Here is a 14,747-nt window from a genome sequence, read left to right on the forward strand (position 1 = left end):
ATAAGGTCTTCTCTCTAAAGGTAATATTATGGGCCTGATCCTGTAGCCCTAACTTGTAAAACTAATTCTGCTAGTGTGATCGAGACTACTTGAGTGAGTAAGGGCTACCTCATATCTTGGTTTCACCACAAGGTGATGTACACAACACCATAAATAAGGCATAATTGTTACCAGAACACACAATGCCTTTAATCTTTTTGTGCAAATTACCAACATAGAAGCTACTCAATAAAGAAAACGGTGTCTTACTATAAATACACAACTCTGCTAGGCAGGACTCCTGTACTAGAACAGATCTGAGACTAAGTATGGTGTTTTGGAGGGCGGATGGTGTATCTGTTTTGAAGAACTCTTGATTAAGAAAAATGTATTAGAGATCCATTATAAACAAACACTTACCTTAGAAGGCTGGTTTCATAAAACAAACAAAAAACCACACCACCCACCCACAAAGAGAGCTAACAAAATACCAGAAATGCAAATAAAACTTGCATTTAGCAAAATATACTACTTTCTTCGCTTTCCAAATGTATTGTATACTAATCTATAATTAACTTCATAATATGACATTTTATGATTTGTTGGGTCATTAATCTTCACATTGTTGCATGCAGTATTGTATATTAATCTGGTGGGTTCTGATCAGCCATGCAGTGTAGGAGTTACACTACTTTAGTAGTGATGGTTGATAAATTACCACCATCACTGGAATCAGTCATTTTTGGCTATTACCTTTCCATTCTTCAATGGCATGTTCTCTTTCTTCCAGCTGTGCATCATAGATTTTAGGAGGAGGCTACAAAGACAATAAAATCTGAAATATAACTGCAGCATTTAATTAGTATAATTAACCATGGTGTCAACAACAACAAAAAAGAGCTAGGTGAAATGTTATTTTTAGTTGCTAATCTCTGGCTGGGTCCCTTGCCAATATCTCCATCTTATCTGTTTTATAGAAGTGCCTCAGAATTATATGGTCTCAATTGCAAAACTAATCAAGCTACTGGAATGATGTACCAAAATTAGATTTGTCAGCTGAAAGCTGGATATTAGGTTTAAAGAAATCATGAGGCCTGAAGGATTCTCAACAAAATTAAATGGTTTTATCCTAAAGCTGGTAGGATTAAAAACCTGCCTAAATTACTGTTGCACTGGCAACTATATATCTATGGAGAGGAAATCAGCTATAGGGGATGTTTTCAAACCAACCGTAATGCCACTTCTTGGGCTGTTTTGGAGATGGTACTTCAATCACTTCAAGCTATTATCCTCTCAAGATTACATATGTAATCTTTGCTAGCCTGAAAAGTGAGAATTCAACATCTACTCTTGACCTGACACAAGCCACAAACTACTGTCTCAAATATGAAGATTAAAGTGATACTTTGAGTAGAATTTTTTATGTACACTTACTGCTTCCGCTTCAGCTGGATCATACCAGACCGTGATATATGGATGTCGTAAGGCTTCATCTACAGAAATTCGTTTGTCTGGGTCTACTACCAGCATTTTTGATAATAAATCTCTAGCTTGACTTGCTAGAAGAGGGTGGGAAAGAACAACAAAGTTTCAGAAGCTAAAATGTAACAAAATAACATATGGTAGAATATATCCTAACAAAAAAGATACACAACAAAAATTCCTAAGCAAGTTAATAATTCAAGTAGTTCTATTAGTTACCTGTAGACTCTTGGCCTTCAACCTTGTATCACAATGCACCAAGATTAAACAGGCCTCTTATAAAACTTGTGTGAGAGTCTTTGAACATTATGCACCAAGATGAAATAAGTGTCTAGTACAACTACACATCTGGCTGTACGTATGAAAGTATTAACTCTGAGAGAAACTAGTATCTTCAAAAGCCAAATGAGACAAAGTTTCTTTTTATTATATTGTTGCATATATTTAAAATTAAGGTTAGATTGTTTGAAATTAAACATTATTTAATACCATCCAAGTCATGGTCCCACTCTTGCAAATACACCCAAGTAACTTTGCTTGTGCACCCAGTCTCATTGCGGTACAAGGCCATGGTTTGCACTAAAATAATATTTCAAGTATAACAGCATAACCTGACATTTTAAAAATAGGTATTAATATACTAAAAAGAAAGCTTTAGCTCTTGTGACTTATGAAGTCACTAATTCCTTTTGATAGAGTTATTGCTTATGGTGCATTTTATATCTCTCTCTTTTGGTGGTTTAGCGAGACTACTCACACAAGTGGAGTTAATAATAGGTATTTGCGGGATTGAGCCCCATATCAATATCAATGTGGTATCACATTGTTATAACAAATTTAAGCTGCCTGCTGCTGTGGCTTTTTAAATATAATTACAGTTGCACGTGGCCAAGAGGTAGATTCAACAGGCATATCTAATATACCTGTAATTAAGAAAAAATAATCTATTTAATCAATACGCAGTTAAAATGAGCATGAGAACTACACATGCATATCAATATCAACTAGAGAAAGAAAGATCAATTTTCATTATAAAATGGCTTTCATAAAAATGTTTTTTTAGTAAACATTCAAGCCATCGACTGTATCTTAATAGACTGGAATTTTGAGAATAGAAAGTATATATTTAATCAAACTATTTTAATGGCAGCAGTAAGACATTTCATGGTGTGCTACCAATGCAGGAAAAAGCAAGGCTGCTGCTTTCAATCTCCTGCTTCCTAATGCAATGTAGTGTGATGATATCAGACTGTATCACACCAGCATAGTGTCATGTTTGCATTGTCTGCGCATACTGTATAAACTTCAAGTGAAGCAATTTAGAAAGACCCCTCTTATATCTAAATATCTTACTTTTTAATTTGTCACGGTCAGATTCCGATGGAAATATCCAGTCTGGGAAGAGCTCTTCAAATTTGATACCCGGATATTTCGGTCTGTTTTCTACATAATTCCTCACAGTAGGCTGTAGTTTCTTCATAAAATCTGCTGATGGTGTTCCTAACTGTTCAATAACTTTATTCCATTGATCAATATCTGGATACTATCTTTAGGAAAAGTAGCTGAAAAATTTCAAATCTGCATTGTGTAAGATACTGCTTATAGAAAAGTGCCACAAAGCATTTGTGTGCACTGAAAGTAATGAAAACCTGGACTGTAAGAGCCAAATCTGGATTGTAACATTGTTCTAGTAGCACAGCATTCTGAGCGGTCATGCAAAGAACAAATTTAATTTCCAAAAATCAGACTTCCAATCCCAATAGTAGGAAGGACTAAAAGTACTACACAATGTATAAAGGGTAAATCTCCGTTGAACAGAATCTACTGGCCATTTTAAAAAGTGGCATTGACAGGATCCAAAAGGATTGGAGATTGGTGTCCATAATGAAGCACTTTGTTCATGGAGACAGGGACGAGAGAAAGGAAAGACTGGTGCTGAATCTTCTGGACCTAAGATGTACAAAACACCTCACAAATAAAGTTAATAAAGGGCAGGAAAAAGATCAGGACAAACCTGACCAAATAATAACTGCATCACATTCAGACTGAAGAATTTTGTACAACTTTTCTACTTAAGAAAGTCTGCATCATAGTGATTTTTCATCTAAAAACTGTTTCCTGAGAAGATGGAATGAAAATCCAACTCTAATGAATCATAATGGCTTCTAAAATGGCAAACCTGAATTTTCTATGTAAGCGTTTTGTTTTTAACTATCAATTATGGTAATACCTAACGAGAACAGTGACTGTTCTTCAATCATAAGCTATGGCTACACCAGAGAGTTTACAGCGGCGCAGCTTGTAGCCACTCTAGGCCAGCAGGAGAGAGCTCTCCCATCAATTTAATTAATCCACCCCCGACAAGTGGCCGCAGCTATGTCGGCAGGAGAAGCTCTCCCGCAGACACAGTGCTGTTCACACCAGTGCTTAAGTTAGCATAAGTTATGTCGCTCAGGGGGGTGGCTAATTTACACCTCTGGGTGACATAACTTATGTCGACGTAAGCTATAGTATAACCATAGCTTATTAAGAGTTCAAATGTAACTTCACAGGAGGTCACACACTTAGGAAGATGCATCTTCCCAACTCTCCCCCTGCCCTCCTTACTATCTAAATAACAACTGTGCACCTCGCCTGCCAAGCTGTCTCATTTATCTGGCTTTTAAAACAGCATTTTGGTTAAGAATGTGAATCTCAATTTGTCACTGTATAAAGAGGATGCTTAGGGAGTAGTTAGGAAAACAACACACAATTACTGTATTTTATTGGGATTACGCTAGAAATTCCATGATTTTTCTACTTATTTACATTGAAAAAGGTAGAGGAGGAGAGGAACTGAAGCATCTAGTCTTCTCCATACAGTCTGGGGGTCAGATAATATTCGGCAATGTGGCTCTATTAAGTGTTTTATTACATGCTATGTAATAGAATGCATAGCAATGTCTGAAGAGAACTGTACAGATAAATTATTCTTGTATTATTTCTATCATCACTGACTGTGAAGCAGTTCTTGAGAATTCAATCCAATCTATTAAAAAGGTACATATGGCTGAAGATGCTTGGACAGCAAGTAAATTAATTTATGCAAGGCAGTTTATCTCAAAGATCTGACATTGGAGGAAACCTTCTTATTGACAGAATCCCTAATCGTTTTCTGAATTAGAGGAATTTGGGATTCTAATGCAGTACTACATATTGCTGAACACCAACTCTGTCAACATTCACAAGTTAGACGTTTAGTTATGTCACATCTAAAGTTTTCTAGAATACCTATTTATGTAGTGGGAGAGTATAACAAAATGGCATGCCTTTGCATAAAAAAAATTCTATTTAGAAATTTTTGTTGGAAGTGCTTAAATTTCAGTTGGTCTGCCAAAAATGCAGCCACTACTGAGAACTTTTCATACCTGTGATATGCACTGATGCATATTAAAAATATAGACATCTAGTGCAAAGATTATTCTAATATAATGTATTTGTTTGTTCCATGCATTCAAATGGAAAACTGACATCAAAATCCTGGTAAATAAAAAATTACAAAAGTTAACTCTCATGCTAAAACAATGTGCATACACAAAAAGTTGTTGAACACACACAAAAAATATTGTTCCCACCTGGAAGACTGATTTCTGGTAGGGGCTCCACCAAACTACATTCAAGGGTTGTTTCTCCTCAAAAGTATCACCAGTTAGGGCTTGTCTACACTGGCACTTTACAGAGCTGCAACTTTCTCGCTCAGGGGTGTGAAAAAACACCCCCCAAACACTGCAAGTTTCAGCGCTGTAAAGTACCAGTGTAGACAGTGCACCAGTGTTAGGAACTGTGCTCCCAGCGCTAGTAGCTATTCCTCTCATGGAGATGGTTTTTTATAGAGCTGGGAGATCATCTAGAGAAATATTCCTAACAAACGCCTACTGTGCATATGTTAACCATGATTTTCTGAGGCCAAACGTGGGTGATTTTTACGCAGACAATCAAAGGCATATCCCTGGCAGAGTAGCCCTCTCTGCCAGAGTTCAAGTGCCTGCACCAAAGGATGGAGGTGCTAGGGATTCTCAGTGAAACAGCTGTAAGAATCTAATATGAGCAAAAACAATGTATTTTTCTCCAACCTCATTCTGTGAAACTGCTGAACCATTTTAGCTGAAACTTAAAAATATACCTGAGGCAGACACCTGAAATAGAAAATTTCAGCCCAAATGGTTAAAGTTTGACAAAGTTATAAGCAACTAGAAACAGAGTCTTAGAATGGAAAATGTTAGGCAACATTAACTATCAGCATAGCTACCAGCAACACCTACAATATAGATATGCTACATTATACAGTATATGCTACATTAAATCTAGATTGGTGGAGCTTTATTTACCCTTCCAGAAGGGAAACTGATTCATTATATACATATTTGACAAGTATGAAAAAAATTCCCTTGATTTATTTATGAATAAATTTATGAATAAATCAAGACAGCAATCAGGATAACCAACGTTAACATGCAAGTGAGAAGATATACAACATACATGAAGAATTGTGTTAGGTTGGTCTGAAGGCTTTGAAGGATAAAACAATAAATATACAAGGGAAGAAGAGGTGAAAAAAATTGTGTATTAATTATTTTGTGCTGTTAAATTAATGCATGTTAATCAACTGCTGAAGATTAGTGTCATGAATTTAGCATTCAGATTTAAATTCCTTTATTGTTACATGTTTATGTTTTTTTTATAGAGGTTATACCTTCACAGAATCTACTTTATATAGATAAAAAAGCTGGGAAAATAAAATTTTATTTATTGATGCAGAACTAGATGTTCCACAAAACCTTTCACTTTTCAGTGTTTCATTTTCAGAATAATTAAAATGGAGAGAAATGTAGTCTCCTTTCCAATTTTTATATTATAAACTCGAAACAAGTAATTAAGCTATGTTTTATACTTTGCCTGTAGGAAAAGGCTTTGAAATATACTAAATTAATAATTTTTTGTACAATATATCTATTGGCAAAGATAGTTTAAGCCATCTTAACCAGATGTATTTAATAAGTTAAGAGACCAAAATGTCAAGTTTGTAAAAACAAACTTAAAAAATCCAGGACCAACAGAAATGTTTCCGTAAAATTAAAAAAAAAATCTCAAAGAAAAGGTCTTTACTTTTAAATGTACATTCCCCTTCTGCAGCATTTCCAACTGAGAGACTGCAGCACTGCTGTGTGCTATTATACAAATAAAAAAAAAAAAAAAAAAGAAACTATTGAGAGTAGGATTATTTTCATTGTGCAAATACAGAAATGCTAGAAGCAAACAGCATAAATTGTGAAAAGTAAATTTTCCAAGATTTCAGTTCTAACAACTTAATTACTAGAAACACTGGCAAGGAAATTTGCTTTTTAACCTAGCAATATCCTTTTAAAGCTGCAAAATGTGAAGTTGTTAATATGAATAATAAGCGTTCAAGCAGTAAAAACTATGTTAAATGTTGTCAAGTAAGTAGGAGAAAAAAAAAGGAAGTTCAGCTATTTGGTTAATGACACTAATTTCAAACATTACAATAGATCCATTAAAATATAGTAGTGAAATATTTTGTTTTCTTTTTTATGCTTTTATATACATAAATAGATCAAAATAATTGTGCATCTTTGGTGGATGTGAAAAAGGATTCAAGGATGACTAGGGAAGGATACGATCAGTGCCTTGGAATATCACACAACCTTTCACCAATTCTCCCATGATGCACCCAACTGACCAGATATCAACTGAAAGTAAAAATGAAATGATCAAATTATGAAGTGTCATGAACAAAAGTGGAAAACTTAAAAAAATCTAAACAAATAAACCTACTATCTACAATAAAAACCACAAGAATGCAGAAAACCAAACACTGACTTCGCTTTTTCCTAAATTTTGCTATTAGACAGTAATTCAGTTTTTGTGAGGTAGGCCTTGCGTTTTTTTTTTTTTTTAAACTCTATAAAATGCTTTTCTGATCTGTTCTTAAATCCTTCAATTACTTTTAAATTTTTATCATACTTTACAATCCCTGAAACCACTGTGAAGAAGGATACAATCTCTTCCTGGGAACAGGACCTTATGGAGGACCATTTCTGCCATTATGCACCCAACAGACCAGATATCCACTATCATGTTAGGTGCAACAAGGACAAAAGATTAAAGAATTTTTTTAAATTACGACAAACAGTTTTTTAATTTGTAAAATTTAAACTGCATATTTACAGTTTTACAGATTAGTTTATTATTCTTCCTGTTATTTAGAATGTTCTTGTCCAATTCAGGACACATTCTACTACACGCATATTAAACATTTTTGATCCACACCAATTAATGTACTGTTAAGGGCCCTATGTATCAGACAGAACCATCATAACAGCTGACTCCGGAAAATTCTGTGGAACTCTCAGGTTAGAAAGCCACACCTCAAAAAAAGGTATGCTCCCAGGCCATATAATGCTAATCCAGGCTAAGGAATGCACTGAGCTGAAGGTCTAGAGTAGAATGCAGGGTATCATCTGCCTCACAAGCAATCATCTGAAAACTTTTTTGGACGAGGGAATGAAATTCAAGGACATTGTCCTTGCTGAAAGCTTTGTTTAAGATATTTAAGATGTATTATTATTAAAAATACAGTGTCCAAAGTGTCTTAGGTGCTACATAGACCTAGGATTGTATAAAGACACTCCCTGGCCCAGAGAGCTTAAATAGACATGACGAAAATGAAGCAACAAATGTGGGGGTGGTAAACAGGGGGAAAGAGAAGACACCTTACAACAAGTTAATTATTTCCTATAGTGGTTCTGCTAGATTTTTAAAATCTATAAGTATAATTGTCTTATAAACAATGCATTCTTTTTTGAGGATAGAACAACGGTAATAGGAATGAAGAATTATGTGGAGTGAAGCAAGTGAGAATGGAAGGAAAGGGGGATAAAGAGAGCAGTGGTAAAGAGAAAGGCACAAGAAACAGGACAACAGCTATTCCTCAAATGTTTAACTCTGTAAATCTCAGTATTCCCAACACCATGTTATAAATTACATTAGCATTAGAGATAGAAAACTCAAAAGGTGTCCTGCCAGTGAGATTCTTCTGAGAGAGTTGCACTTTAGAGAAAAGGTTTAATACTTCATTGCTGCAACTTACCATTCTCTTTGTATCCCATGCCTAGGATAACCTCCGGTGCTCTGTAATACCGTGTTACTACGTACGGCGTCATCATAAAATTAGTACATGCTGTTCTTGCCAGTCCAAAATCAAGGATTTTGAGTGTACAATCTGATTTTACTACTATATTGCTGGGTTTCAAATCCTAAAGAAAAATTATTTCAGTTAACAGAAAGGCTCAACATACTGAAAGATACCATATAACCTTCCATAAAATCAATATAAGCTACCACACTGTATTGAACATTAGCAGCTTAATATACATTTCTTGCGTGCATTCTTTTAGTTAATTTGTGTACAAATTACATGCACACAAAAATTCTTTGAAAGAGCCTTAAGATTGCAAAGTCAAGCACTCAAAAGTCAGGAAATGACATAATTAAGGTTGCCCACACAACCTTAATTAGGACCTCTTGTGTATATGCACTATGAATCATTCTTTAATTACATGATCACATACTATATTTTCCCCAGGACCTGCCTCATTCAGTGCACGGAATGGACCTACTCTGAGGATGAATCAGGATTGTGTAGCCAAATTAAGGTTGCACGGGCAATCTTAGTTCAACCATTTCCTAACATTTGAGTGCTTGACTTTGCAAACTTAAACTATGCTAAAAAACATTATAGCGTGTGTATAATTTCTTAGGTTTTGAAGTCAAACTGAAAAGACAGAAATTCCAGCACGTGACATCATACCGTCACCCACATGGGTCATCAGCAGGGTTGGAGCCTTTAGATTTCTACTGCTGAGACCTCTACCAATGGGGGTAATGGAGTAATCAATACCACCAGTAAGTTGTCATTCTCTATGTGGACCAGCACGAGAGAGGGATGGGACACTTTGCTAGTGGATTTCACAGATATTTGTTGACAGCAGAGAAACAGTGAGATTAGGGAATCTTGTGTTCCATTCTAGAGTTTATAAACTTTCTTTATTGTGTTTTAACAAGGAACTTGAAGGAGGAAAGGGTGAAGGCAAGAAGTTCCAGGCACATGATTGCATGGAAGAAATTAAAAGGCAGGAATGAAAGGAACTGGAACCCACAAAGGAGCAGGATCAGTCATGCAGATTGGGACAGCAAATAGGCCCAACAGAGCTGCAGAAAGGCAGGACGTCGGCTGTGCAGGGCTTTGAAATTTTGAGCAACCATTTAACGATTTTACCTTGAGTATTAATATTATTGTCGTACATAATTGTTTAAAAGACTTCATTTTAATACAAATTATTCCCTTGCTTTAACCATAAGGTTCTTGGAGCATCCTTACTCACATTCCATCACCTATCAATATTAATATCTTGTATTTTATATTTTTCCCTAATTTGTGTTTATATTTAGTCTCATTTAACACAAAAATTTGCAGAAAATGCCCTTTTACCATCTGCAGAACTAGTTTGGTTTTTGGAGTTTCATTTATCACATATATCTGTCTGTCCTTGAAACAGATATGGTTTTCACATTACTATTAACAATATGAATATGAAATGGAATATTGATTTACAAGATAACTAGCAAAAACAAATTTCATATAAATGCCACCTTTAAAGATGCTTGTTGTCAATAAAAACAACAAGGAGTCTTTAAGGTGCCACCAGACTCCTTGTTGTTTTTGTAGATACAGACTAACACGGCTACCCCCGATATTTGTTGTCAATGTCACTATCAAAACACTACCTACTCTGTGGATGATACCAGCTGAATGGAGATGTTTGATACCACACAACATCTGGTAGAGAAGGTAGGACATTCTTTCATGATCCAACTCCATATGAATAACCTGGCACAAGTTAGCATCCATCAGTTCCATAACCAAATACCTACAGTATAAGGAATAAAAAAAATAACTTTTTTTTTTCATCTTAGTCATAAAATAACTAACATCAGAACATATTTTTAAATAGGATCCCATGCAAGTCACTGAAAAATGAGTGTTGGAATGTCAGTAAAAGGCACTGACATGTCACATTGAGATTTCCTTTCACTGTGTACTGACTTAACATCAACAAAATTAGGGAAAGCATTTTGTGAAATAAAGAGCAGTGATTAATTTCCAAGTTAATGTGCGACCCCTTTTTTATGCCATTCATCAAATAAATCCATTCCAAAGCTGCAACAACACACACATTAGCACCTACATATCACAGTGATTGGAGCCTCATGAATACTTCGACAGATCTCTTACCACCACATACAAGATCTAGGTTAAGAAATATATTCAGCTTGTAATTAAGGATGGAGGTATTGTGATTCTGATGGGCTTGATCTCAGAAAAGCATGTCAGGTTATCCACATTGAGTTATTGTCTTGAATTGACTTATTTGACTGTCATTCTATCTAAAGGAAAACAGCTGTGATAATTACAGATCCATGTGCACTCAGTAAAGGTGGCAGAGGGCTGATGAAAAGGTAAGTATTCCTTTTACTTTTCCCATTATTTTCTATTACTACACACATACCACAACAACTTTAGTTATAGATTTTCTCAAGGAGCTCACTGTAACATTTAAAGATTAATTACAGGCCAGAGATTCTATCCTCAGTACCATATTTTTTTCATGGCCAGAAAAGTTGTAAGAAAGCATAGAATATGCCTCTAAATTCAGGACAATGTTTACCAAGAAAAATTTAAGAACTACAGAAATGTAAAACAATGAACTTTCAATGTACTTACACATCTTGAAATTCTTCCAGTGACTTCTGTGGTGTGAATACATTTAACAAACTAATTATCTATAAAGAAAAATAAAACATGAAGAAACCTTAAATATATGAATTTTTACACACTAAATGAAGAGCAAGACAATGTGGTTATTAAAACAAATACAAAAACTCAGTTTCTCTTTCTTTACACTGCTGATTTACTTTGCCACTCAACTTCGACAGTAACAAACCAGTCTAGTTTCACTAACGTATTTCACACGTACAAGTACAATACTGCAGCATCTGTGTTGAAGTATCACCAGAGATCCTGTACATTTTTTAAAGGTCACATTTAAGTTACATGAAACCACTTCCCCTCCCACCCACACATCAAATAAAACCTAAAATAATGTGCCTAGAATAATAGCTTGGTGATGTATTTTATCACTCAAAAATTCTGATATTTGAGAGAAAAAGTGGTGTGCAAGTATTTTCTATCCTTAGAAAAATGGCTTCCAAATAGTACACAGACAGAGATGCCCCATCAACCTGTTTGCTCTATGGATATATCTACACAGCAAAGAAAAACCCAGAGCTGGCCCATGCCAGCTGACTTGGACTTGAGGGGCTTGGGGTGCAGAGATGTTTCATTACTGTGTAGTCCCTGCAAGGGTCCCAGAGCTTGGGCTGCAGCCTAAACTCGGAAGTCTACACAGCAATTAAACAGCCCTGCAGCAGGAGCTCCATGAGCCTAAGTCAGCTGGCATGGACCAACCACATGTGTCTAGTTGCTGTGTAGACATGCCTTATGTTTCTGGAAATAGTTCTCAAAATCCTTTATAAGTTTCATAACAATACGATCCTGGTATTCATATCCTGGTATCTTTGTAATTAGGATACTTAGTACTTGCACCAGTATGATGCTTTATGTTTTCAAAGCATTGTCAAGTTCAATCAAGTAAAACATAACATATCTTCCATATTATTCAGATAAGCTAGCAGCAGCAGCATAGTACCATCTCACTATTGCTAATAGGCAAGTACTGTCAAACTATGATTCTGTCTCAAAGTTTACCCTTGAGCACAGGTTGTTTTTTTGTTTAGGTTTGTTTTTCTGTTTGTTTGTTTTTTTGAACAAACAGATTGAAAGATGGGGGCCAGTAAAAGCCTTCTTGCTTAGACCAGGGAAACTTACAATGGTGTACTACACTGATGTGCAAACCCACACCGAAACACTGCAAGATAGCATTGGTGCTAGTATGACTTACTGGGATAAACTGCATTGCAGCAACCCAGTTTTACACTGGTGCAGTACCTACACTAGGAGGTTCTACTAATGCAGCTGCATTGATTCAAAAACCTCATTCCCCTTCCCACCTCAGAGGAAACAAAGCACCCACTCCACCCATAAACCCAAATATAGATTGGGTCTAACTAAAAAATTTTCTTGTTTAATATTAGACACATTAATATATGTTACCAAAGTTCCAGCACTCTTTCATTGTTTTACATTTCAAATACTTGAGAAAAGTCAAAACTTTCATAATAGTCTTTGCTATCTACAATAATTTACCAATTCTGACCCACACTTAACCAGTTTTGACCTTTCCATAATTAAGGCTTACTTTTATGCACTCTTGTTCACTATTAGTAGGAGCACTATTTGAAAATAAATTAAATTCTTAAGAAAAATACACTTACGTTTTTGTGATTGACACATTTTAAAAGAACAAGCTCCCTGTAAGCTCTTTTTGCATGAGTTTGGTTCTGAAAAGGACGACTCAGCTTCTTTACCGCAACATTTATCCCAAGGACTGTATCAAATGCAGCACTGAAATTTTGAAAGAAACATCGTAAGTGCAAATCTTTTGGGGGAACAAGAAGAAATCAAGGCTTGAAACCATGCATATCCACAAACCTGGTCATATTAATTTCTTCTCGGCTCTGTTCACACACAAACAAAACGGAACCTGCATATCCTTTACCAGTGATGACTGAAGTATAAAACAGAAGCCCTCTGCATTTTTATTGAAAATTTCAATAGTACCTTCTCCAAGATAGGGGGCACTAATACCAGCGTTTTGGGCAAAATCCAACTTTAAGTTGTATTAACCTTACTTGAAATAAAAAGTTTCTCTGATGCTTAATTTGGGTTAAATGAGTTTTTCACACAGTGCTGCTGGCACTACTTTTAGGGTAGATGCACTTCTGTTCCAAATATTAACTATGCACTACTAAAGTCTTCACTTTAAATCCAAATACCTTAGTGCATCACTTCCCCAGCTAACACCAGGGCTCTGGACACTGAGAACCTTATAGGTATGCAGTTTAAGACATATTTGAAGCTTGCAAAATATGACAAATAAGTTAATTAATGTTACTAATTGAGTCCTTCAGTATTCTCTAGTTTTATGATTCATTGGGAGAAGGGCACTCCAACCCACAGACTGAATAACAGGATTCACCGATTTTAGGAAGAAAGGTTTCCAGTTAAAAGATAGGCAACTAGATTTGCTTTGATCTCAAGAGCTTTATTTTTTCTTAGTGACCTTCTGCCTCCATTTATATGAGCAAGTTTTGCAGGGGAGTTTCAAATTTGTTTTCAATAGCCACAAGTATCTAATTCTGAGCATATATGATCCAAGCTCTATTTTGGCTGCTCAGTTAGTGCCAATGGATGTTCTGCTCTGCCACATATTTTTCAAATATTTTTAAAGCTATTTGTGAGCAGCTTCTCTTTACTTCTTCCTCTTTAGGACACACATAGCAGTAGACTGAAGAACACCAGAATATCACTGTACTCCTGTACAATAGTCTTCCCTTTGGTAGCTTCAATACTGAAATAAAATAGAACATACGCTGTCAACATTAAATCACTGCTTCTCCTACAGGGAAAGCAGTACTGTTCAAGAGTAGAGGTGACATGATTATGTGCCCAGATTCTAATTAACACACATTTCTAACCTAAACTTAGAGTCTATTAGCAGTTACCTATTTTACATAACTGCTTTGTTTAAAGAAGTCACCATTATCAGGTAATTTTCAATTGTTCACTGAGCCAAAGCTTGAATATGTAAAATAGAATACATAAGGGGAGGAAGGCAACTGAACAGATGTTTTTAAAATAGTATTTTTCGCCCAGCCAGCATGAATAAGTGGACATTTTTCAATATTTACCCAATCAAGATAACACTGTATTAGTATGTAGAAAGTGCTATACACATTAACTCTGTGAATCAGTACAAAATATCAAATTCTCTTAGTAAACAAGTAGGAGTCCAGTGGCACTTTAAAGACTAAACAGATTTATTTGGGCATAAGCTTTCGTGGGTAAAAAATCCACTTCTTCAGATGCATAAAGTGAAAATTACAGATACAGGCATAAATATACTGGCACATGAAAAGAAGGGAGTTACCTTACAAGTGGAGAACCAGTGTTGACAAGGCCAATTCAGTCAGGGTGGATGTGGTCCACT

The 14,747-nt window shown here is 35.6% G+C and overlaps 1 protein-coding gene across 4 annotated transcripts in view; it reads right to left on the minus strand.

Moving 5' to 3' along the window:
• MAPK9 (mitogen-activated protein kinase 9) overlaps positions 1 to 14,747 on the minus strand; it is a 61,672-nt gene that overhangs the window by 19,011 nt on the left and 27,914 nt on the right. For all 4 annotated transcript variants that reach the window (XR_002908223.3, XR_002908222.3, XM_024202093.2 and 1 more), the window contains exons 3-10: positions 12,973 to 13,102; positions 11,303 to 11,361; positions 10,310 to 10,448; positions 8,609 to 8,774; positions 7,137 to 7,208; positions 2,815 to 2,997; positions 1,414 to 1,538; positions 733 to 796 (exon numbers count right to left, since the gene is read on the minus strand). Coding sequence is in view for 2 of the 4 variants with exons in the window: in XM_024202093.2 (XP_024057861.1) it covers positions 733 to 796; positions 1,414 to 1,538; positions 2,815 to 2,997; positions 7,137 to 7,208; positions 8,609 to 8,774; positions 10,310 to 10,448; positions 11,303 to 11,361; positions 12,973 to 13,102 (938 nt within the window). In the remaining 2 variants the exon portion in view is untranslated. The remainder of the gene's footprint in view (positions 1 to 732; positions 797 to 1,413; positions 1,539 to 2,814; positions 2,998 to 7,136; positions 7,209 to 8,608; positions 8,775 to 10,309; positions 10,449 to 11,302; positions 11,362 to 12,972; positions 13,103 to 14,747) is intronic.

This window comes from Terrapene carolina, unplaced genomic scaffold (assembly GCF_002925995.2).
Source record: "Terrapene carolina triunguis isolate 2854851 unplaced genomic scaffold, T_m_triunguis-2.0 Scaffold629, whole genome shotgun sequence".
Taxonomy (NCBI): domain Eukaryota; kingdom Metazoa; phylum Chordata; order Testudines; family Emydidae; genus Terrapene; species Terrapene triunguis.